The 26023-nt window shown below is 40.1% G+C and overlaps 1 protein-coding gene across 8 annotated transcripts in view; it reads right to left on the bottom strand.

Moving 5' to 3' along the window:
• The window catches only part of RBM6 (RNA binding motif protein 6), a 104871-nt gene that overhangs the window by 34233 nt on the left and 44615 nt on the right, over nt 1-26023 (bottom strand). For 5 of the 8 annotated variants that reach the window (XM_019416880.2, XM_019416883.2, XM_019416881.2 and 2 more), the window contains one exon: nt 22125-22198. The exons of 2 other annotated variants lie outside the window; for them this stretch is intronic. In XM_019416880.2, coding sequence (XP_019272425.1) covers nt 22125-22198 — 74 coding nt within the window. Of the gene's footprint in view, nt 1-22124; nt 22199-26023 lie in introns of those variants that run through there. One more of the 8 variants, XM_019416886.2, reaches the window with a different exon arrangement.

Genomic DNA, 26023 nt, shown 5'->3' with positions numbered 1-26023 from the left:
TCTCTGAGGACCATGAAACCACAGAAGAAAGCCTGGATAGCTTAGACTTCATTTACATTAGAAAGAAAGAAACTTCTTTAAGCCAATCTAATCCTAATTGGTACAGATGCTTTTAGAAATTACTGGTGATAGGGTGATAGGGTGTCTGGGTGGCTCAGTTGGTTGAGCATCTGACTCTTGATTTTGGCTCCATCATGATCCCAGGGTTGTGGGATGGAGCCCTGCGTCAGGCTCCGTACTGAGCATGGAGCCTACTCAAGACTCATGTTCCCTCCCTTCCTCCCTCTCTCTCTCCCCCACTCCACCCCGTGTCCCCCTCCAGCACTTGTGCGCACATGCGCGCACACACACACACACACGCACGCACGCACACACACGGGATAAAAATTTAAAAAATAAAGAAATTACCTGGGATAGACAGAGGTAGGTATTTTGCTCAAAAAACATAAGATTATGAAATAAAGAGAAAGCTGTAGAATAAACTAGTTACGTAGTAGAACAAAACGTGGCAATGGAAAAACCTCACGATTTTTCTGCTACGCTTCAGTCTTATAAGGTTCTGATGTCACCTCACGCTCAATATATCTAGAACACTCATCTTCATCCCTGCCTCCCAAATGCCTTCTTTTCCACATGCTTTATTTCTGTTTAAGGTACTACCATTCTTCTAACCTGAGTGGCCCTTTGAATCTGCCCTCTTTTTGCCTTTCTGTCCAATATTCAGTGTTAACAGACATTAGAGATTCTTTGTGCAAAAGGCCTTTCAAACCTAACTTTTCCCTTACATAGCTGCTGTCAGCCCTTAGTGCAAACCATCACCTCTTCACATTTCAACTGCTGCCCTAGATCCTAAGGCCTTCTCTGCAGTTTCTCCCGTCTAGTCAAGACCATATACTACCCAAGAAGAGTTTCCCTATAGCGTAATCTTGATTTTTCTTGCATTCTTGTGGCTCTCCCATGTCTTCAAATTAAAGATTAAATGCAAGGCTCTTGATAACCTACCTTGCACTTTCTAAGTTGTTTCTTTCACTACTCCCCAGAGTATGAGGACAAGAATCAGACAGGAGATTGGAAGCTGTAACAAACAAGATGTGGCTACCTCTGGCAAAAACAGAAACAGCATATTACTATCTTCTATCAAAGATTATAGGGCAGAGGGGCGCCTGGGTGGCTCAGTCGGTTAAGCGGCCAACTTCGGCTCAGGTCATGATCTCACGGTCCGTGAGTTCGAGCCCCGCGTCGGGCTCTGTGCTGACAGCTCAGAGCCTGGAGCCTGTTTCAGATTCTGTGTCTCCCTCTCTCTCTGACCCTCCCCCGTTCATGCTCTGTCTCTCTCTGTCTCAAAAATAAATAAACGTTAAACAAAAAAAATTATAGGGCAGAAAGCTAATAGAAGTACCAGAATCTGGCAAGTCAAGAGGCTGCTCATGTTGGAAGGACAAGAGCCTTCTACATTATGCAGAAACTAAAAAGATTGCTAAGAGCTTATAAAGAAGGAATATGGAGGGGCGCCTGGGTGGCGCAGTCGGTTAAGCGTCCGACTTCAGCCAGGTCACGATCTCGCGGTCCGTGAGTTCGAGCCCCGCGTCAGGCTCTGGGCTGATGGCTCGGAGCCTGGAGCCTGTTTCCGATTCTGTGTCTCCCTCTCTCTCTGCCCCTCCCCCGTTCATGCTCTGTCTCTCTCTGTCCCAAAAATAAATAAAAAACGTTGAAAAAAAAATTAAAAAAAAAAAAGAAGGAATATGGAGTCAGAAACTACTCAAAATTTATTTATCCAGTTAACAAATATTTATTTAACACATCATATGTTGCCAGGTATAGCTCCAAACCATTTGGGTAGCGAAGGCAAAAGAAGGTGAAAAAAAGAAAAGAAACGGTCCCTGCCCTCACGAACCTTTCAATCTAGAGATGTCCAATTATATCTGGTGGCATTTGCTTTATTGTACATAGATCTTTGCCAGTCATCATCTGGGTACTTTGTCTGGTTTAGCGGTTTACTTCTTTATTCCATATTTCTCAGGGGTCTGGTACTATCTTTAAAATACCTAAGCAAATGCCTGACAATGGAGAGCCTCTTCATTTAAGCACTTAGAAGAGCCACAGAAGCATTCTTCTAGGCAAGGTGGCCAATATAATGTTCCCTGATCTTAAAGAGATCTCCTGACCCTGGAATCTTGATAGGAACAAACAGAAATATGTCTCTGAGTTGGCGTTCCTCCAGATTGTAGGGAGCCAAGCATATCCTATATTGGTGTAGATTCACATTACCCAAGAATCAAGTCAAAGAAAAAAGAGACCTTTACCCTATAACTTTAAAATAAATACCTCAGGAGCTAGACAGCATAAGCATTATTAAATACATAGGCAGAAACAATAAATGTGCAATTTAATAGTTGCAGGAGAATCTATAAGGAATGGAAAGAAGAAAATTAGCTCTTAAAGTGTCAACTGCAAATCCTGGATATGCTCAAAACCTAAATAACAAAGACAGACCCACATCCAGGGCAGCGAGTAGCCTGAGACATCCAGTAAAAAACAAACAAACAAACAAAACAGCCCAAAGGAGAATTCAAAATGACAATATGAATGTACAAAATAAAAATGAAACCTGGCCACTGGAACTGTGAGTATTCCATGTTTTCAATACTACACCACTCTAATATGGGATCTAATGAGCTATTCATTTGGAGAAAGCTCCTGAAAAAAACAAACAAAAGCTTTAATATTTCTAGTCCTAGATACATATACAAGAGACTTGAAAAACCTATGCCCAGACAAAAGCGTGTACATGAATGTTCATAGTACCATTTTATATATATGTATATATGTGTGTGTGTGTGTGTGTGTGTGTGTGTGTGTGTGTGTATATACATATATCCCAAAGTGGAAATAACCTAATGTCCATCAATGAATTAACAGATAAAGAAAATGTGTTACATCCATACAATGGAATATACTCAACCATAAAAAGAGATGAGGTACTAATTCATACAGCAAAATGGATGAACTTTGAAAACATGATGCTAAGTGAAAGAAGACAGTCAAAAAAGTGTATGATCCCACCTATATGAAACATCTTGAGTAGGCAAATGTATAAAGACAGAAAGTAGACTCATGGACATTTAGATCATGGGTAGGGGAGAGTAGAAAGAAATGGAAACTGACTGATAATGGGTACAGGGTTTCTTTTTGAAATAAATAAAAATGTTCAGAAATTACATAGTGGTTACGGTTGCATAACCTTGTGAATGTACTAAAAACTCCTAAGTAGTATACTTTAAAAGGGCTAATTTTATAGTATGTAGCTTAAACCTCAATTAAAAAACAAACAAACAAAAAAAGCTTTCAGGGCCACAAGACCATTGCCAGAACAAAGCCATTCAGTTATTTCGTTCCTCCCTCTCTGCCATACCCTGGCCCACTTAACCTGCCCCCACCCCACAGCCTCTCAGGGAGCATCTGCCTCCAGCTAGCCTCCTCTAATCATGCACATCACTGACACACGCATCCTCCTTACTGTGCCCCTTTTTTTGCCCAAAGCTCTGGTTCCTAATAACCACATAACTGAAAATTAGAGAAAACTAGAAAGGAACACTTATTTTTCCAACAAACAGACGGCCAAAAAGCAATCTGACTGACCTTGAATGAATGAACTTTCAGGGATATGAACATCCACTTATACTTAATTTCTTAACTTAGTTTTATACATTTAAATTATAAAATATAGTCATAATTATGACTATACCCCCAATACCTACACAATGGCAGACATATAAACATAGTGGGGGATCAATAGCTACTGAATGATTATATCTAGGCAGCAATCAATGGAAGTTTATTATGATTATTTTTAATGTTTACTTATTATTTTGAGAGAGAGAGATAGAGTGCAAGCAGGGGACGGGCAGAGAGAGAGGGAGACACAGAATCCGAAGCAGGCTCCAGGCTCTGAGCTGTCAGCACAGAACCCGATGCAGTGCTCGAACCTACGAACCATGAGATCATGACCTGAGCTTAAGTTGGACACTTAACTGACTGAGATACCCAGGTGCCCCAATCAATGAAAATTTAAACTACTGGGTTACGGATTGGAGATAACACACAAAATCTAGCAAGTCTACTCACGGGTTTATATTAAGAGAAATGAGTATACCTATTCACCAAGAGAATTAATTTTGAAATAATAACCCCTCCAACCTTACATGTCCTTTAACAGAAGTAATGAATAAACTGTAATATACTTTCTCCCTCTCTCTCTTTTTTTTTAAGTAGGCTTCATGCCCAGCAAAGAGCCCAACATGGGGCTTGAACTAATGACCCTAAGATCAAGACCTGAGATGAGATCAAGAGATGGACGCTTAAATGACTGAGCCACCCAGGGGTCCTGTGATATACTCTTACACTGTAAGACTGTATAACAACAAAAATGAACCCAGCTATACAGAAGATGAATTTAAAAATAATACTAAGCAAAAAAGTCAGGTAGAAGAATAGATCCTGTGTGATTCCATATACATAAGGCTCAAAACCAAGTAAAAGGACTCTTCAGTATTATAACTTTCAACGGTGACTACCTCTGGTAGGGGTAGAAAGGAAAACAGCCAGGAGAGGCAGGAGGGACTTCTACATATAACACAACATTTTGTTTATTAACCTGGGCGGTAGTAACAGGTGTTATGGATAGAATGTTTGTGAACCACCCTCCCCCACCATTTCAATTTATATACTGAAGTCCTAACCCCCAATCTGATGGTATCTGGAAGTGGCAGCTTTGGGAGGTAATTGGGTCATGAAGGTAGAGTCTTCATGAATGGAATTATTACTCTAAGAGATAAGAGACAGAGATCATCTTTCTCTACCATGTGAGGATACACCAAGAAGACATCCATCTGCAAGCCAGGAAGAGGGCCTTCACAGGGAAATGAATTGGCTGGCACCTTGACCTTGGACTTTCCAGCCTCCAGAACAACGAAAAACAAATTTCTACTGTATAAACCACCACGTCTATGGTTATTTTGTAACAGCAGCCCAAACTGAAACAATAGGTATATACAATTCGTGATTATTCACTGAACAGTAATGCTTATGATCTATGTTCTTTTCTGTATGTATGTAATACAGAAAGAGAGAGAGACAAAGAAAGAAAAGGAATAATGATTTCAAGACACTGGCCTTTCCATATGTACCCTTCTATTTTATTCAAGCTCCTTATGTGCTGCAGTTCCCTCACTGATAGTGCCATTTTAGGTCATCTAGCAATTTCCTAGAGCACATCATTTTTAAATTATTTATTTATTTTTGAGAGAGAGAGAGAGAGAGAGAGAGAGAGAGAGAAAATGAATAAATCTTAAGCAGGCTCCATGCCTAGTGCAGAACTCGAAACAGGGTTTGATCTCATAACCGTGAGATCATGACCTGAGCTGAAATCAGAAGTCAGACACTTAACCCACTGAGCCACTTAGGTGCCACTAGAGCACATCATTTTAATTGCCATCGAACATGCTTAAGGTATACCACTTGGAATCTGAGAATAATGTCATTGTAAGAAAGTTTATGCTAAGCCACAGTACCTTTTGGCATAAAATTATGATAGCAATAGTCAATTCTTTTGTTGGCCCTGTAAGTAAATTTGAATACTTCATTTTTTTTTCAAAAAATTTTTTGGTGTTTATTTATTTTTGAGACCAAACACGAGCAAGGGAAGGGCAGAGAGAGAGAGAGAGAGAGAGAGAGAGAGAGAGAGAGAGAGAGAATCTGAAGCAGGATCCAGGCTCTGAGCTGTCAGCACAGAGCCCGACGTCGGGCTTGAACTCACAAGCTGTGAGATCATGACCTGAGCCGAAATCAGATGCCCAACCAACTAAGCCACCCAGGTGCCCCCTGAATACCTCTTTTATTAAAAATGTTATCCAAGGGGCGCCTGGGTGCCTCAGCCGGTTAAGTGTCTGACTTCAGCTCAGGTCATGATCTTGTGGTTCTTGAGTTTGAGCCCCACATATGGCTTTCTGCTGTCAGCATAGAGCCTGCTTCAGATATGCTGCTCCCTCTTTCTCTGCCTCTCCCCCACTCACACTCTCTCTCAAAACAAATAAATAAACTTAAAAAAAAAGTTATCCGACATTCTGTGTGATTATAACCTCAGAATAATCACTGAAATTTTAAAATTTCTTTACTTCTTTAAAACATCAGAATCTAAAATTAGAATGGGCTTAAGTAGGTGATTAGTATATCATCCTCAAATAATACTTTGTGACTCAAAAGAATTGGGAAGACTCCAGAACAGCAAAGACTTTGTAAGATCTTAAAAAAAAAAAAAAAAAAAAAAAAATCTTTTCTGAGGGGTAAGTCCTTAGGTAACCCTATCTCATATTCAGGTAATATACTAATTTTCAGCATTTCAAAAAAGTCTAGCAGATGTTCCCTACGTATTTACCTTAAGACTAGACACAGTAACTAAGATGTTCTGCCTTTTCTCTTTTAGCTGAATATGTATCAAGAACCAACAACTTATAAAAGAAATACAAATAACCAGTAATCAAATGTAAAAATGTTCTATCTCACTAATAACCTAAGACAGGAAAATCAAATCATTCCCTTTGCTACACTGGCAACATTCTTTTTCTTATTTTTACTTTTTTTAAAAGTTTACTTATTTATTTTGAGAGAGAGAGAGAGAAAGAGAGGGAGGGAGGGAGGGAGGGAGGGAGAGGGAGAGAGAGGGAGGGAGGGAGGGAGGGAGGGAGAGTGTACGTGCAGGGGAGGGGCAGATATAGAGGGAGAGAGAGAATCCCAAGCAGGCTCCATGCTGTCAATGCAGAGCCTGATGCAGGGCTCAAACTCACAAACTGTGAGATCATGACCTGAGCTGAAACCAAGAGCTGGACACTTAACTGACTGAGCCACCCAGGTACCCCAACACTGGCAACATTTTTAAAAGATACGAAATTTTTTTTTAATATAATTTATTGTCAAATTGGTTTCCATATAACACCCAGTGCTCATCCCAACAGGTGCCCTCCTCAATACCCATCACCCACTTTCCCTTCTCCCCCACCCCCCATCAACCTTCAGTTTGTTCTCAGTATTTTTTTTTTTAAGATTTTTATTAACGTTTATTCATTTTTGAGAGACAGAGAGAGACAGAGCATGAGCAGGGGAGAGGCAGAGAGAGAGGGAGACACAGAATCTGAAATGGGCTCCAGGCTCTGAGCTGTCAGCACAGAGCCCTACACGGAGCTCGTACTCACAAACTGCGAGATCATGACCTCAGCCGAAGTCAGACGCTCAACCGACTGAGCCACCCGGGCGCCCCTGTTCTCAGTTATTTAAGAGTTTCTTATGGTTTGCCTCCCTCCCTCTCTGTTAACTTTTTTCTCTGCTCCCCCCGTACCCTCCCCCATGGTCTTCTGTTAAGTTTCTCAGGATCCACATATGAGTGAAAACATATGGTATCTGTCTTTCTCTGCCTGACTTATTTCACTTAGCATAATACCCTCCAGTTCCATCCGCGTTTCTGCAAATGGCCAGATATGAAATGTTTCTAACACACACACACAGAATCAGAGAATACAATAACAAATACCCATGTACCACTAAGCAGTATAAATACTGTTATTAATGCTTGGCACTGGTTGGGATGCAGGGAGGACAGGTACAATGAAACATTGCTGACAGAAGAATAAATCAGGAAACTTCTAGATGGCAGTCTGACTACATTGAACAAGTCATAAAACATGTTTACCGCTTAATCTGACAAGTTTACCTAGAGGAAATTCACTTAAGTAATGAAGGATGTGTGACTATTTAGCTATGGGGGTATTCATGACAGGATTATTTAATAAAAATAAAGTCCTCAAAATGTCAAATGAAGAACTAGTTAAATCATGGTGATCTAAACCATGGAGCATTATATCGCCAACAAAAATGATGTGATAAAAATGTATTTAATGACAAGGAAATATGTTCACAATACTTGAAATAAAAAGATTATAAATCATATGCACAAGACTATCCTACTTTGTAAATATAGTGATCACAGATGATATGTGCACAGAAAAATCTGGAAAGGCAAACATCAAAATAACGGCAGTAGTCTAATCAGTATTTACAGAATAGGTCATCTAACAAGAGAAGGTACACATTCTTCTCAAGCTCATATGGAACATTCTGGGCCCTAAAGCACACCTTAACAAATTTAAAATAGAAAATTATACAATGTATGCTCTCAGACCACAAAAGAATTCAAATAAAAATCAATAACAGAAACACAGGTATAAATCTCCCAATAGTTGGAGATTAAACAACACATTTCTAAGTAACACAGGGGGAAAGAAGAAATCTCTCAATAATTTTTTTTTTTTAAACTAACTGAAATTGTAAACACAACCAAATTTGTGGGATGCAGTGAAAGTTGTGCTTAGAGGGAAATGTAAAGCACTGAATGCACATAATAGAAAAAAGGGAATATCTAAAATGAATAACCTAAGCTTCCACTTCAGGAAACTAGAAAAAGAAAAACAAATTAAATCCAAAGTAAGCAGAAGAAAAGAAATGATAAAAATTAGAGCAGAGGGGCGCCTGGCTGGATATGTAGGAAGAGCATGTGACTCTTGATCTCAGGGTTAAGTTCAAGCCCCACACTGGGTATAGAGATCACTTAAATAAAACTTTAACGTTTATTTATTTTTGAGACAGAGAGAGACAGAGCATGAATGGGGGAGGGCCAGAGAGAGAGGGAGACACAGAATCCGAAGCAGGCTCCAGGCTCTGAGCTGTCAGCACAGAGCCTGATGCGGGGCTGCAACTCAAAGAGCGGGAGATCATGACCTGAGCCGAAGTCAGTCGCTCAACCGACTGAGCCACCCAGGTGCCCCAGTTAAATAAAACTTTAAAAATGAAACAGGGGCCATCACTGCTGACTTCCTGAACATTAAAATAATAAAGGAATGTTATGAATAACTGTATGCCCAACAAAATTGATAACCTAGATGAAAAAGTCTAATTCTCAAAAAAACCCAATCTGCCAAAACTCATACAAAAAGGAAAAGACAGGCAGCTCAGTAGGTTAAGCATCTGACTCTTGATTCAGCTCAGATCGTGATCTCACGGTTGGTGGGTTCGAGCACCCTGTCAGGCTCCGCGGTGACTACGCAGAACCTGGGATTCTCTCTTGCCTCTCCCCACTCATGCTCATGCACACGCACTCCTGCTCAAAATAAGTAAATAAATAAATAAATAAACATTAAAAGAAAAAAAAAAGGAAAAGACAATCTGGATAGACCTATATCTATTAAAGAAATTGGTTAATTAATAATCTTCCAAAATTGAAAGCACCAAGCCCAGATGGGTTCACTGATGAAGCCAACCAAACATTTAAGAAAGAAATTACACTAACTTTCTACAATCTCTTCCAGAAGATAGAAGTAGAAAGAATACTTGCTAACTCATTCTATGTAGCAGGCAACACCCATTACCAAAATCAGACAAAGACACTACAAGAAAAGAACCACGGATCAATTATCTCCATGATAATGCAAAATCCTCAACAGAGTAACATCAAATCAAAACGAACTATGCATAAAAAGAATTATACTGGGGCACCTGGGTGGCTCAGTCAGTTAAGTGTCTCTCTCTCTTTTTTTTTTTTAAAGTTTATTTTTGAGAGAGAGAGAGAGAGAGAGAGAGAGAGAGGGAGGGAGGGAGGGAGGGAGAGAATGCACACAAGCAGGGAGCAGGCTCCAAGCTCCAAGCTGTCAGCACAGAGCCAGACACCGGGGCTCAAACCCACAAACCTCGGGATCATGACCTGAGCCGAAGTCAGATGCTTAACTGACTGAGCCACCTAGATGCCCCAAGCAACCAACTCTTGATTTGGGTTCAAGTCATGATCTCACAGTTTGTGAGATCCAGCCCTGCGTGGAGCTCTGAGCTGACAGTGCAGAGCCTGCGTGGGATTCTCTCTCTGCCCATCTCCTGCTACACACACACTCTCATTCACTGTCTCAAAATAAATAAATAAACATGAAAAAAAAAATATGCACCGTAACCAATTGGGGTTTATTCCAGGTATGCAGGCCAGGTTCAACTTTCAAAAACCATTTATGTACTCCATGACATCAACAGGCTAAAGAAGAAAAAAAATCACATAGTCCTATCATTAGATGCAGAAAAAACACTGGACAAAATCCAACACATGTTCATGATAAAAACTCTCAGCAAAGTAGGAATAAATGGAACCTCTTCAACTTGATAAAGAACACTGAGAAAAAGAATAACAGAGTTTATTGGAAATGTTAACTCTTTTCTTTAACTTGTGTTCTCCACTTTTTCTACAGAGCGAATAACAACATACTCAAGAGTCGATGAGGTGGTGAAGAACTAACCTAGGTAACTTTGAAACACAGCATTTTGATTACATACTCACAAGCTGATAACAAAAAGAACTGTCCTGAAGTACTGTACTCTAGTTTTTCACAGGGGTATGAACAAACAATTCTGAAACTACTTTATGTATACTCTAGGACTGAGCAAATAAGTAAATACATTGCGGATAATGAGACCTAAGATTTTCACTGTTAGGGAAAGGAATTATAATTCAGATTGGGGTAAAGCTGGAGAACTGTGATACTGAACCGGAATTGGAATTATCATTATGAAATCATAGTTTTATAAGAGAGAAGGGATGGCTCTTTCTCATAAAAGAATTCTAACAAATACGTAAAGAATGACAGAAATAGAGAATTACCATTACACAAACCCCACAGTAGTAACTGTTACAAGAATCATCAGTGAATGCTATAATTAAGTGAAAAGGGTATACTGAGAAGCAGAACATTTATATAATCTCAAAGTATGCCCTATAAGACACTTACTAATTAGTTAATTATTAAGTTAATTATACCTAAAATAGCAACTTTATAGTAGAGAAACACCACCTTACCCAAATGGTCTAAGTTAACATCAGTAGTAATGGAAAGACCCCACATCACCTGTGGTTTTCTTTTTTAAGTTTATTTATTTTGAGAGAGAGAGAGAGAGAGAGCAAGTGGAGTAGGGGCAGAGAGAGGGAGAGGGAGAGAATCTCAAGCGGAGATTCTCAGCGCAGAGCCCAATGCAGGGCTTGCACTCACAAATGATGAGATCATGACCTGAGCCGAAGTCAGACACTTAACCGACTAAGCCACCCAGGTGCCCCAACACCTGTGGTATTCTTGCTAAAAATGTATTAACTTGAATTTCGTAAGAAAATAGACAAATCCAAACTGAGAGATGTCCTACAATGTAACTCTTCAGAATTGTTAAGGTCATGAAAGACAAAGACTGAGAAAATGTCACAGAGAAAAAAAAGGATAGGATAACATGTGATCCTGGATTGCATACTAAACCAGAAAAAAGCGGAACAACTGACAAAATCCGACAAAGTTCTGCAGATAATATTATACCTATGTTAACTTCCTGGTTGTGATGACTGTACTATGAAATGTAGGAGTAAAGAGTATCTGGTATTCCTTTTTTTTTTTTTCCTTTTTAAAATATATGTATTTATTCATTTACTTATTTGTTTATTGTCTGGAATTATTCCAAAATGGAAGTTCTAAAAAATTAAAAAACTTTTTAAAAATGTTAATTTTTGAGAGAGAGAGAGAGAGAGAGAGAGAGCGTGTGCACGAGTGGGGAAGGGTCAGAGAAAGGGGGACAGAGGATCTGAAGCAGGCTCTGTGCTGACAGCAGGCACCCAGATGCCCACCAAAATTAAAAACTTTGAAATAGCCTCATCCCACTAGAACCTAAGGAGACGTGCCCATTTTATTCATTATTAAATATATACCACCTAGCCTAGGACCTTGCATATGGTGGGTGCTCAAAATTCACCATGTTAACAAAAGTCATCATGAGTTGCTTCTGATATTCCAATGTGATTCCAGACAGATCAGTCAGTATTACCCAGCAAAGCAGGTGCCGTTTACAGCAAAGTGCTATTATATTAAGATAAAATATATGCATCTTTTATTTTGAGTTTAGTCTGTATAACTAGTTCAGTACACTGGCCCCGGTTATATGGCTCTGTGAAAGCTTCTTCTAATTAAAAAAAAAAAAAAAAAAAATTTTTGTTTAATGTTTATTTACTTTTGAGAGAGAGAGACAGTGCGAGCAGGGGAGGGACAGAGAGAGAGGGAGACACAGAATCCGAATCAGGCTCCAGGCTCTGAGTTGTCAGCACAGAGCCCGACGTTGGGCTTGAACTCATGAACTCTGAGATCATGACCTGAGCCGAAGTTGGACATTTAACCGACCGAGCCACCCAGGTGCCCCCAACAGGTCTTATTCTAAAGTTCCTCTCCCAAGGGCACAAGCTAGGCTTGGGAATGCAAGTCTGGAGGGAGAACAGGAGCAGTGTCTGCACTCTTGCTACATTTCTAACCCCACCAATCACTCCCCACTGTTAGGATCAGGAGGAAGGCAAGGAGAAAGACTCATTAAGAGACAATCCATGGCAAGATGGATCGTTTTCTCTTTGGCTAACCACAATTCCTATCCCTTTAAATCGGGGTTACTCAACCTCAGCACTATTGCTGACAGTTGGAGGCAGATTAAGTCATATGGGGGCTGTCCTGTGCATTTTAGGATATTCAGCAGCATTCCCGACCTCTACCCTATAGATGCCAGTAGCAACAACAAAAATGTCTCCAGAATTGCCAACTGTCCAATGGTTGGGGAGGGGTGGAAAGGGGGTCAACACTGTTTCCCCCACCATTCCCCCACTGTTAAGAACCACTGTCTTGCAAAAACATTATCAAGCCCGTGCAGGTAACTTTGTGTCCCCTTTTCCCTGGCTGCTATTGCTTCTTGGTTTAATGCTGACTAGCATGTAGTCTCTCTTTGAGTATCAGGCATCCAAATGCCAGCTCTTACATGGGGGAAACACATTTGTTGGTTTACTGAAAGCTCCACAAAAACCTCACAGTGCCCAAGAGTGGGACGTTTGAATCTGGCCCTATTTCTCATCCCTCAACCTCAACCCCAACCTCAGCCCGTGCCCAGCAGGGGACCTTCTTGGAAGCACTGGTAAGATGGCTTAAGCCCCAAACATCTTCCAAAGCATCTACTCAACCCACCAGACATTCACATACCTTCCCCTACCAAAGAGCACCTCCAACCACCAAAAGAGGGTCTGGGGGAAGGACAAGTCAAAGGATGCCTCTTTCCAAAAGAAGGGGCCACTACTATTCAAAAATCTCTGCATTCAAATGTGGTAAAATGTTAACATTTGATGAATAAGAGTACAAAGCATAAAGCAAGTCTTTGCATTGTTTTTGTAACATTTCAATGAGTCTGAAATCATTAAACAAAATGAACCTCAAACAGTGATCTTATTGGAGACGTTCTAACACTAGGCTATGATGATAGAGGCACACTGGGTGAACTTACTAAAAATTATTGAATTGTACACTTAAAATGAGTGAATTCTATGGTATCTAAATTATCACAGTGATTCTTTTTCTAAAAAACAAAAACAAAAAAAGACCCCTGTAATTCCCCTCGTACTAGAGATCAAAGATGACAATCACAATGTCAATGCTGCTGGAAAGAAACCTCTAAGAAAGATATACAGGAAAGGAACCTATTCCAGCTGGGATCTGGTCCTCTGCCCCCAACCCTCACCCCCACTTTGAGCTCTGGTTAAAAATTCCAGGAAAATAGTAAAGATCCACATTGGTACCTACTAATCACAATCACAATGTCAATGCTGCTGGAAAGAAACCTCTAAGAAAGATATACAGGAAAGGAACCTATTCCAGCTGGGATCTGGTCCTCTGCCCCCAACCCTCACCCCCACTTTGAGCTCTGGTTAAAAATTCCAGGAAAATAGTAAAGATCCACATTGGTACCTACTAATCATCCGGTTACAGGAATACCGCCTCTAAAAAGTAGTCCAAGGATTTTCTAAATGACATTTTTAAAAAATGTATATTTATCTATGAGAGAGAGAGAGAGAGAGAGAGACAGACAGACAGACAGACAGACAGACAGCAAGTGCGAGGGAGGGGCTGAGAGAGAGGGAGACACAGAATCCAAAGCAGGTTCCAGGCTGTGAGCTGTCTGCACAGAGCCCAACACGGGGCTCAGACCCACAAACCGCGAGATCGTGACCTGAGTCAAAGTCAAATGCTTAACCAAGTGACCCACCCAGGCGCCTCCTAAATGGCATTTTTATTTCAAATCTACTTCAAACAGTCCTTTCATGAATTTCTAACTGTATGCATACTAAAGCAGAAAGCCCACTCAACTCTACTGAACAACTACTGTGCACAAGCCATGTGGCCACTTCAAATGGGGTTTGTTATCAATTCCAACCATCAGCTTTCAGATTTTCAGCCTAAGTGTTCTTCAGTGGTAAGTTGATACCATTAGCAAAGAAATTCTTTTACATTTTAAGAATGAAATTCTAAGTCTCTAGCTCTCACACAAAATTATATACACTCTTCTTTTTTGGTAAATGAATCTAATCTGTATTTTATTTTTAGAGCTGCACTCATTCCCATTGGACTGGGACCCTGAACTAATTTCCATGCTAAGTTTAAATACTTTTTCTTTAATTGAGAGACAGTTCACATACCATAAAATTTACTCTTAAAAAATTTTTTTAATGTTTACTTATTTATTTTTGAGAGGGACAGAGAGTGAGTGGGGGAGGGGCAAAAAGAGAGGGAGACACCGAATCTGATGCAGACTCCAGGCTCTGAGCCTTCAGCAGAGTCCAATGTGGGGCTTGATCATGACCTGAGCCAAAGCTGGATGCATAACCAACTAAGCCACCCGGGCACCCCAAATTGACTCTTTTATTGTGCTTTATACAATGCAATGGGTTTAGTATATTCACAAGGTTGGTCAATTACTACTAATTCTAGAACATTTCATCACCCTATTACCCATTAGCAGTCACTCACCATTCCTTTGTTTTTTTAAATGCTTATTTTTGAGAGAGAGAGAAAGCATGAGCAGGGGAGAGGCAGACAGAGAGGGAGACAAAGGATCCAAAGTGGGCACCATGCTGACAGTGGAGAGGCTGATGTGGGGCTCAAACTCACAAACCGTGAGATCATGACCTGAGCTAAAGCCTGATATTTAACTAAGCCACCCAGGCATCCCAACTCACTATTCCCTCTTGAGAGCACTTCCCCCTAAGTGGCTGGTAAAACCAATCATCTACTTTCTGTGATAAGCTTCTTCCTCTATTGATTTTCCTTTGAAAATAGCATTTATGCAGATTAAACACAAATTTCACGTAGTCCTAGAATTTGGAAAAATACACATCATTAGTATACAATGTTAGCATTGCTAATCTCACATTGTGAGATTAAAAATTATTTATCTAGATAAGCTTATCCATGATTATCAGTCATACCATCAATGTTCTCAATAAGAAATACATATTATATAGAATATATATTTATCTCATATGTAAATAAGTTAGAAGGTGGAATGACAGCATCCTAACACTTGGCCTAGGGAGAATGAGACACAAAGACTCTTTGTAACCTTCAGGTTCATCAAGATGGACAAGATGCCTACTAACATTGAATGTTACCTGTAGCCTAAGAGAATTCTGTAATGGGAGAACTAGCAGTAATGCTAGCTAGCCTCAGAAACAAGGCTCCCCACCCACGGGAGTGGTGGTGTGGCCATGGTCCTCTTCCCTCACATACCTGGACACCTGTGCAATCATCCCGCAGATGCTTTCAGTCTATGCATCCTAGTCTCAACCACCATCAGAACTGGTTGCCAAAGATCTAGGTGCCACCCAAAGCAGCAATACCACTTCTCAGGCGTCCCTGAGTCCCAAGAGGTGGATAAGTAGCCAAGGAAAAGGAGGACAACCAAGCAGGGTCTAGTGTTATAGAATCACTCTCTTCAGTACCTCTTCTGGTAGTAAGCACGCACCATATGCTGGCCACTATACCAAGCACTTCACACGCAATTAATCTCACAACTGCTCTGAGGTGGGTACTGTGATTATCCCTCCATCTTACAGATGAGACACTAAGATTATGAAGTTACAAATGAACTAGGAAGTGACAAAGCTGGAATTCTAAATCTCTCAGTGCTCCTAACCCTATACTCTCTGGAGGTATACAAAATCATAAACCAAAGTTATAATCAAGATCACAAACTGAACTGTGCTTTTGTATAACCCCTGAGCTAGTTATTTAGAATATACATATTGTTTTTTTTTTCAATAACTGTAATCAAGTTCCAAAGGCTACAAGGCTGAAAATTAGCACTTCGTACAACCCCGTTTTTATAAAAAGTACAAACATTAACTAAAAATATCAGCTGAAAGAGATGACAAGATCAAAGAACAAAGTTGAAATCTATAGGTACATTCCCGATTTAGAATAAATTAAGAACTAAATTACCTCAAGAAATGAACAGAAATTACTACAGAAATGAGCCATGATATATATATTTATGACAAAAATTATAAACCTCATCACAGGAGACACACTGAAAGTTCCCCCTTAAAACTGCCAAAAGATTCAGGAAAATTAAACTGAATCCACTTCAAAACACCCTTTACAATTATTGCAGAAAGTCTGAGATATGGCAAAGCCAGGGGCTGGTCATCAGAGGTTAGGGTTTTAAAGCCACAGGCTGGATTTGTAGTGTGGTCTAACAATACTCTATGTCCCCCATATGGTGCATCTCTGGCTCTTTCTCTTGAGAGAATTTAAGATTTGAAGGCTAATGCAGAAGCTCCTCAAAAGACCTGGAGGCAGTCCCCTGATAATCGGTCCCAGTCAACAGGCTAAATGGGAAGTACTGTTGATGTAAAAATAATTCTCCTGCGCACTGCCACCAAATCCCTTTTTAGCTAGCTACTCCACAAAGCCCAGACGGACTGAGGCTACTGTAACTTAAGACTTTCTTATTCCACTCAGATGTGAAGTTGCTGTGATAATAATAAATATACACTCAATATTCACTGTGTGCCAGGCCCAGTTCTAATCATGCATTAACTCATTTAATTCCTAGAAGTGTGAGAGGACACTGAGACACAGGGACATTAAGCTACTTGTCCAAATCACACAGGAGAAGGTGACGGAGCTGGGATGCAACCCTAGGCAGTCAGTCGGGCCTTCATGTATGTGACTACTAGGATATACTGCCTCATGCCAGCCAAGACTCAATTACTAGATAGATAATTCTTCTAAATACCCTGACAGCAAGAATCTTTAGTAACTAATGATTTACACTCATTTTAGAATGCATTTTCTTTTCTGTTTCCCACCAATAACCTCTGCTGAGGGCAATCAGGAGAAGGCAATGAAATTGATATTTCTAGGAAGATGGCATGATTCAACCACAAGTTATAAAGCTGAGCTCTGGCTGGGGTGCCACATTCTCTTCAGTGAAGTAGATTTGGGGAGTGGGTTTAGACAACACCACAATCTTGCAGGAATTTATAAGATTATATTTTTTTGTTATTTGGAATGCACACAACTTCAATACCGGAGTATTTCATACAATATTGCTATCAACTTGAATAAAATTCCAACAAATGGTATTTTCACCCATTTTTTCCATCGAGGTAAATGGTCTTCCTATCCCCCTAAACAAGCTTTCGCCATTGATCTCATTTTAATCATAAAGACAGATACCATTTAAGATTTGGCTTCCTTCACATTACCTTCAGAAACACCCTGGACATCCTGGTATCTTCTAAAACCCAAATTCTCTTAACTTTGTTGACACAAAAAACAGTACCTCATAAACCTTCACGTATTCTATAGCCTCCATCCACCCCCTCCCCCCGACCCCATGCCAGTCTGAAGGAATTTTCATGTTAGGTGATAATGGCATCTTTTCCTTGCATTTTATAAAGTCAGGCTAATTCTGTCATACAGCCATGTCATCTTCAGCTAAAGAAGGCCAATGATGCTACAAAAGTTGAGTAAAAATTCCAGAGAAATGAATTCTTCCAAAGCTATCTTTTATAAGGGCATTTTAGTAAACATTTGGCTGAATGGGAACAGGCAACAAACACCACACCTACTAACTGAAGAAAATGAAATGCTAATTCCTTTAGACCAAATGACAACAGTTTGAAAGAGCTAGTATACTCACAACTGGGTAACTGATGAAAAGGTTCGATATGCTAACACATGCTCTTACACTTTCCTTAAGTCCCAGTGAAATGGCACACACAGCAAGAGGAGGTAATATTCACCCTCAACCTGCAGGGACTTGGACAACAGAGAAAGCCCAGGATAAGTGACACTGCTAGAAATCCCTTTCCCAGTAGGGGTGGAATAAAAAACCCTGCCTCACAGTGTTTCGGGCTTTCTACATCTCCTAGACAGAGAGAGGTGAAGGTATGAGCTGACAGACCTCTGCTGGAAATTACTTCCCCAGACAGCTGCTTGCTAAATGATGCCCTGAGGAGTCCTCTTGACCACAATGCTCAGTACTGCTGCAGAGTGTCCTACTGTCTGATGCCTCCACGAAGGCGCTGGGAAAGGGCTAGTGGGGCCTTGGTTATCATCCTGCCTCTCTAAGGCACACTTACTCCACAATATTTGACAAAGCAAGCTGGCAGAAGCCTCCTTTACTCCCTTACCCTAGACTTGCAAGTATCAGTCAATGATAAATAAAAGACATTTCACATCAAGAATCAGGATAAAAAGAATTATAAAACAATAAGAAAAACCAAAAAATACCAACCCAAAACATTTGACAGAAACCTCTTCGGAAGCATATACACAGATTCTACTTAGAGGTGCCCAGCAGATGGTGACTCAGAATCTGTACCAATTTGATCTAAAGTAAAACCTGGAGGGTAGGAGAATGAATGAATAGACAGAGACATTCATCTTCCATAAACACTTGGTTTATCCACTCTGAGGACTTCTCTCACATACTTATGTCTCTCATAAGATTTTGTATTGTGTTACTGGGAGCTTGAACCACATCCATTTTCTTAAAGAATATCCAGATATAAGAAATAAATTTATTTTCCTAGAATTATGATTGAAAATTACTTGACACGAAGAAGGGAGAGGGAGTAGGAGGAGGAGATGATCATCTAATTTCAAATGCTTATTAGGTACCAGATTCTATGCTAAGTGTTCTGTATACATTATTCACCAAATGTAATGTCACTCCTCAAGAAGCTTCCCTGACTACCCCTTCTAAAATTGCCCCCATCATGCATTCTTTAATACCCTGCTCTGTTATCTTCACAGCACTCAGGACTATCATATATTATTTTAAATTTGTCTAGTTGCTTATGCTCTGTCTTCAAACACTAAGACAGAGGTTATATAATCTACCTTGTTTACTGCAGCATCTCCAGCGTTGAGAAAAGTGCCTGGCACACAGCAGGCATTCATGAATGTATGATCTCACTGAGTCCACACCAGAGCCCCATGAGGTACTGGTAACAGAGGGAACTGAGGCTGAGGGAGGTAAAGAAACTTGCCAGAGACAACCCACCTAAGAAGTAACATCTGAATGCAGAACCTATACTCCTCTTTGCTGTGCTATACTATCTAGGTACAAAAAAATCCCCTGGAGATCCCACTCTTAAAAATCTTTCCATCAGGGGCGCCTGGGTAGCTCAGTCGGTTAAGCATCTGACTTTGGCTCAGGTCACGATCTCGTGGTTCATGGGTTTGAGCCCCATGTCGGGCTCTGTGCTGACAGCTCAGGGCCTGGAGCCTGCTTCGGATCCTGTGTCTCCCTCTCTCTCTGCCCCTCCCCCACTCATGCTGTCTGCCTCTCTCTCTCAAAAGTAAATAAACATTAAAAAATTAAAAAAAAAATATTTCCACCATAATGACCTGCATATACCCTGAGTTGTGCTAAAGATTATTAGGAGGATGCTGAGTGGATCATGAAATCTATGCAGTTCAGCGAGAGGATTCTGTTGTGTGGCAGTGCTAAGCAGTATGCCCTCTGTCCCATGACTAGGGGAAGAATAAAAAGCTAGGAAAGGAAGTTGACTGAATAAGGATATGGTGCTACTTTATTAAGGAATAACTCCAGTGAATATTAAAAACGAGATCACACAAAAAATTGGTATTTGAGAGAATACCCTACGGGATCTATGAATACCAAAATGCCTGTCACCTTTCTTAGTCTGTTACAAGTTCCTGGAAGATAGAGGCTGTCTCTTATTTGTACTGCTGCACAGAGTACCTCATGATACCATATGCATAAAGATGGCTACCTGTCAAAACATCAAAAGATGGCTACCTGTCAAAACATCAAAAGTGTCAAAAGAATTTTGGTACTCCTCTTCCTTTGTTCTGGTATCTCATTCACTAGGCAAGGGTTGGTCATCAGGGATCTAATCTAGGAGCCCTAAGCATGTTCACAGAATGTGTGGGGAGGCTGGGAGTAGAGATGTCTAAAGGCCGCTCTCCCTCCACACTGCTTGTGTAAATGCACATTTTGCCAGATATGGCTCCAAAAGAAACCCTGCCTCAGGATAAACCCTGTTTTTAAAGAAGGCTGTCTTAATTCTATTTGACATTTCTCTTCAAGGGGCTAGAAATTTCAGACAGGATTTTTTGTTGGGATAGAGGGAAAAGGCAATTAAGACACAATATTGTTATTTTTTAAGATCAAAGATTAAATAACTCTGATAAAAAGTAACACTCTTCTAGGAAACACATACAGTTGGGAGAATGGTACAAAAGAATAGCATCTGCCATGGCTCCCCCGTTTATGTTTCCACCACTCACAGTATTATTTAACACAGTGGCAAAGGACTTAATGATTAGTCACTGAGAACAAGATGTTCATAAACTAAATGAGTGTTCTCAAATTAGGACAGACAATTAGAATGGACTTGACCATAAGCATAAAGATTGGGATCTTCATTCTCTCAAAATATCATTAGGTAGCACAGTTTCTAACATATAATTAGCATCTATTAAATGACTGGCTTATTGATGGGCAATGAACAAATCAGTCAACAAGAACTCTGTCAAGGGGATATGGTCCTAATCCGGTCATTTTCTGAGGATCTAACAGTATTTATACTACTAACAATAGGTATGGATACATGAAGTTTCCCCTAATTAGTGCTTGTTCCCAAAGGGTTACAGCATGTCATCTCCATACCCATAAGGGGAGAACATGGCCAAAGAAGGGAAAAGGTTAAGTGTCATGAGCCATGATGAATGGAACAAAGCTGATGAAAGGCCATCAAGCTATAAGAGGAGAAGAGTTCTCATGCACTACTACTCTTCTCTGGCAGAGCCTTAAGATCTTGGGCATATAGCTGTGATTCACACTGTTAAGTACAGGCAGTGGGTACATAAAAATAAAACAGTATCATTAAGCTTCTTTCTCCCAGACAGAGGAACTAAGACACCACAAAGAAAATAACTTTCCCCAAGGGAACATCATGACAAGGACTCTATCCATTTCATAATTCCTTCCAAAACTATTGAAGATCCAGATTACAGCTCTAGGTGGCAAGCTGCCTACATCTAGATATTTCAAACATAAGGTAAGTCCAGATTCAGATTCACTAGCTCAGTCTATATGCAGCCAAGAACTTGAGTATGAAACTCCAATTTGTAAAGAACCATGATGAATGCAATACACAGGAATAATCTACTTCTCTCTCCTCCCCGATGGCCCTCTTGAGAAAGCAGCACATGCAGGCAGGACCTGAGTGTCACAGGAGTTGCCATCAGTGGTCTTCACCCTAGGTCTGGGTGTAAGTACTGACCTAGAATTCCTGTGCCAGGCAAATCCTTGAGATGACACACACTCAAGGATTATTCTTTGCATTAGGTTCTCCATATCAGTCACACTCCAAAGGGAGGCACTCCAGACCTGTCATTTTTGCCCATCTACTGTCTTTGGCATCTAGTCCAACTGCAACTAGGCTCCAGTTTTTAAAATACACTTGTGCCCATTAACTCTTCTAAAGAAACCTTCCCAGCCTCTTCTAGAGTTTCTCCTTACAACCATTTTCTAGTTGGAATGTGGTATGCTCCAAATACAGATTTCTGGTACCTTTCCAAAGTTCAATCATGTGAAACCCTCCCTCCCCATATAGAAAAAATATATCCTTCCAGCATCATTTGACCGAAGTATAAAGCAACCTGGTTGGCCTCCATGCATCCGATGGCATCTTCCAAGAGTGAAAACTCCACGCAGACATAGCCATAGTCGTAACCTGGGGACAGCATTTAAATACAGACGGGAGTGGTGTTAGTGCCTTGCAAACACAAAAGACACACTTAAATCCCCTGTTTCTGAACCCCTTAATACAAGCCCTCCCAACTAGCCCCTCCCTCCCCTATACTATGCCTATACTAGGCAAAGCTGCTATTCCAAACAGAAAAAAGTACTGAAAGAAAATCTGGATGTTTCTGGACTTTGAGAGTCATTCCACAGTGGCTTTTTCTATTAACCAAGAAGATCCTTTGCTCTCTTTAGCACTGATGGTCTGGTGAAGGTGCCCCAGAATTAGGTAATCCCACAGTTAAGTTCAAGTGGGCACCCAAAACATATTAATCACAGGGTGAATCTTCTGGAAAAACAAAGTCAAGAAGAACAGGGAAGTATCTGGAAAAAAAAAAAAAATGTATCCCAAGAGAGGAAGGAGAAGCAATTATCCCAAAGCTATGCTAATAGTCACCACTTTTCAAGCAGAAACCACCTTCAAAGACAGAAGTGCTGACAGACTGAGGCAACTATTCTGTTTGGATACCACAGGAGGCTTCTGGTTGGCAGGGGACAGACCATTTCAGGTCTCCTCTTTTTTTCTTTGTTTCAACTCAAGTCATAAACCAGCTTAAATCTTTATGAAAGGAAGAAGGTGTAAAAGCATAAATAAATTCAAATAGCTGGGTCCAAAACTGTGCTTGTGCACAAAGATTGGCAGTGGGGTAGGCTGGGGGAGAGACAGCAGTTGTTAGCAATCAGTACATGTTCAAGAACTGTATGAACCATTAGAGTTACAGAATACCCTTCACCTTTCTCCTAAGCAAGTGTCATTTGCAACTCTCATGACCCATGAGACTGGGAGCTCATGGGATTTACAGGCTGCCAAGCTCTAATACTAACCCATCCTATAATTTCCCAGATACTGGCACCACATGACTACAAAACACACTTGGCAATGCTCCACAAGGACTTCCATGCTTCCTCCACTGCCTCCCAGGATAAAGACACTCCTGTTTAGAAGCAACGCTGTGCAAATGAACAGCAAGAAAAAGATGTGACTTGTTCAGATGAGAAAAAAACTCAGGGAAAAGAGAAAGAGAAACAACACAAACCCAGGCCAATTTGGAGCAGTAAGTATATATAATAGGAAACTAAGTATCATTACATTAAGGTATCAAAGACCAAAAAGTAAAAAAATCAAAATCAAAACAGACAAAAATTAGAGCAACAGAAAATGTAACTTAAAAAAAAAAAAGAGCAAACTTGGTGACATGGGTTGGATTCTTTGTCACTTGGATTGAATGGCCTGAAATGTTTTATTATGATAAGAATAAAACTGACTTCAGACTTGTTAAATACTCCAAGTTCATTATGAAATATGACAATGGTATAGGCTGATTCTTGCTTAGAATTTTAGGAGTTAACCAGGAAGGAAAAAACAAATCTATTAGAAATCTCAGCATCACTTTAAGCTGAGAGAGATTTTCTATTTGATTTCACAGCTTTGACCAACACTAACCCCTGCAACCTCTACCAAAATTTACCACAAAATCAGCCTCCTCTGATTAGTAACTATTTGAAAAAATGAAACTACTCTAAAGAAATGGTATATATATTTACATATGCCCTGTTAACAATGGAAATTGTCTCGTTACTTAATTCCTTTTGAGTGGATTTTCTTGATCAAACTTGGTGAACATCTACAGAAAACACTGGAAATTTTGTAAAGGGCTCTGATTGTTCCTGAGAAACACTGGAGAGTAACAGAAGCAACTAAGGTCCCTTTTATCACCAAATATCTACTGTAAACATTGAAATGCATATCCACAATCAGAAGGGGGTACCCAAGGAATAAGCAGATATACTCTCAAGTGTGGGGATCACCTCTACAAAGCACATCAAAGTTCAGGTGTGTGGAAAGCAACTCTCTCTATAGCTGCCAAAACGGACAACACAGGGAACTAACACCAATTGGGAAAGCCTTGAGCTTCTTTTCTGTACTTAAAGAAGTAACTATTGTGGCCCAAAAGGGCACACCACAGAATCTATAGACAGAGAAAGAAAGAAGATTCATGACAACCTTCATACTTTGCTAAAGGACACACAAGACTTTGATACTATACTCACTGGAAAGGGAAAAGATATGTCTGCAAGCAACACTATGAGCATCTTTATACATCAACACTGTAATACTTTATGTTTACAATGTGCTTCAGATTTAATATTAGAATCACAAGCCCAACATTCCATTTCTTTGCCTGAAACTTTAGCTATTACACAGTAACAAAAACTTAAAGTTTAATTATAATGCCTAAAACTTAAAAAAAAAAAAAAAAAAAAAAGTACCCAATCTTGATCCTAAGCATTTTTTGTGTCTCACAGCTGTATAAGGATTTTTCAGGAACTGCCAAAATGCACAATACTAATACTTACATAGCACTTGTTGGTGCAAGGCTGCACTCGAAACACTTTACATACACTAATTTAATCCTCACAAGACTACCCTATGAGGTAAGTACTATTAAGTTCATGGGGTTATAGGCATAGGGAAATAGGCAAAGAAATAAGTAATTTGCTTAAAATCACCTCAATGGTAAGTAGCAATATGGGCTCAGAGCCAGGCAGTACAGATTCAAATCGATGCTGTTAACTGCTACACTGAATAGCCTCTCACCTTTTAATAAAATCCAAGAGTGATACAGATAATCTGAATTCTGAATTTTACAGAGCCCAATCACAGAAAGGGTACAGACAGATAAGACCGTGTCTATCGTTAAGAAATACTGAGATCTGGGTGCTTGAGTGGCTCAGTCAGTTAAGCATCTGACTTCAGCTCAAGTCATGATCTCATTTTGTGAGTTCAAGCCCCCTATCAGGCTCCATGCTGTCAGTGTGGAGCCTGCTTGGGATTCTCTCCTTCTCTCCCTCCCTCCCTCCCTCTCATTCTCTCTCTCTCCCCCTCCCTCTCTAAAATAAAATAAAATTTGGGTGCCTGGGTAGCTCAGTCAATTAAGTGTCCAACTCTTGATTTCAGCTCAGGTCATGATCTCTCAGTTTATGAATTCGAGTCCCACATCAGGCTCAGCACTGACAGTGTGGAGCCTGCTTGGGATTGTCTCTGTCTCTCTGTCTCTGTCTCTCTCTCTCTCTCGAAAATAAATAAATAAATAAACTTAAAATAACATAAAATGAAATAAAGAAATACTGAAATCATCATACCAGTTATCCTTACTCTAAAATACCTATAGCAAAACCTTTTGAGTGGGCCTGAGTATGCAAGTTAGAAAGCATTCGCACTCATGGACTGCTATACTGGCTACCAAAAGTCTTCTGCAAAGACAAAAACCTGAAACTCTTATAATGATGGTTACAAAAAATATAATACAGTAAGACACTTGATATAGGAAACTTAATAAACATATTTTAAAGGCTTCAAAAATGAGGACAATTATATAAAACGTGTATAGGAAAAAGAACCAGAATTAAACACAATGAAGTTGCATCTAACTCCTAGGTTAGACATAAAGTCCGCATATGAGATGAAAACCATGCATTGTCAAAATCATACTCGAACACCCCAATGTGAAGAACAACATACCATCTCTCAATATAGGTTAAGTCCAACACTGCCAGTTTTTCCTCCAGCGTTGCAACAGATCGCTTTTCTTTTGGTTGACACCAGATGAAGAGGCTGGCTTGCATTTAAGGGCCATAATGTATGAAAAACATATCACTTTAAATAACAGAATCACAGCTAGCACAGTGAATGCTCACACTTAGAGAAACTTGGATACAGAGACCAACTGAAGCCACGACTGAGTCACATCCCACC

This window comes from Panthera pardus, unplaced genomic scaffold, assembly GCF_024362965.1.
Source record: "Panthera pardus isolate Hobbes unplaced genomic scaffold, ASM2436296v1 HiC_scaffold_8, whole genome shotgun sequence".
In the NCBI taxonomy this organism is placed as follows: domain Eukaryota; kingdom Metazoa; phylum Chordata; class Mammalia; order Carnivora; family Felidae; genus Panthera; species Panthera pardus.
This window is presented reverse-complemented; position numbering and strand designations above follow the sequence as displayed.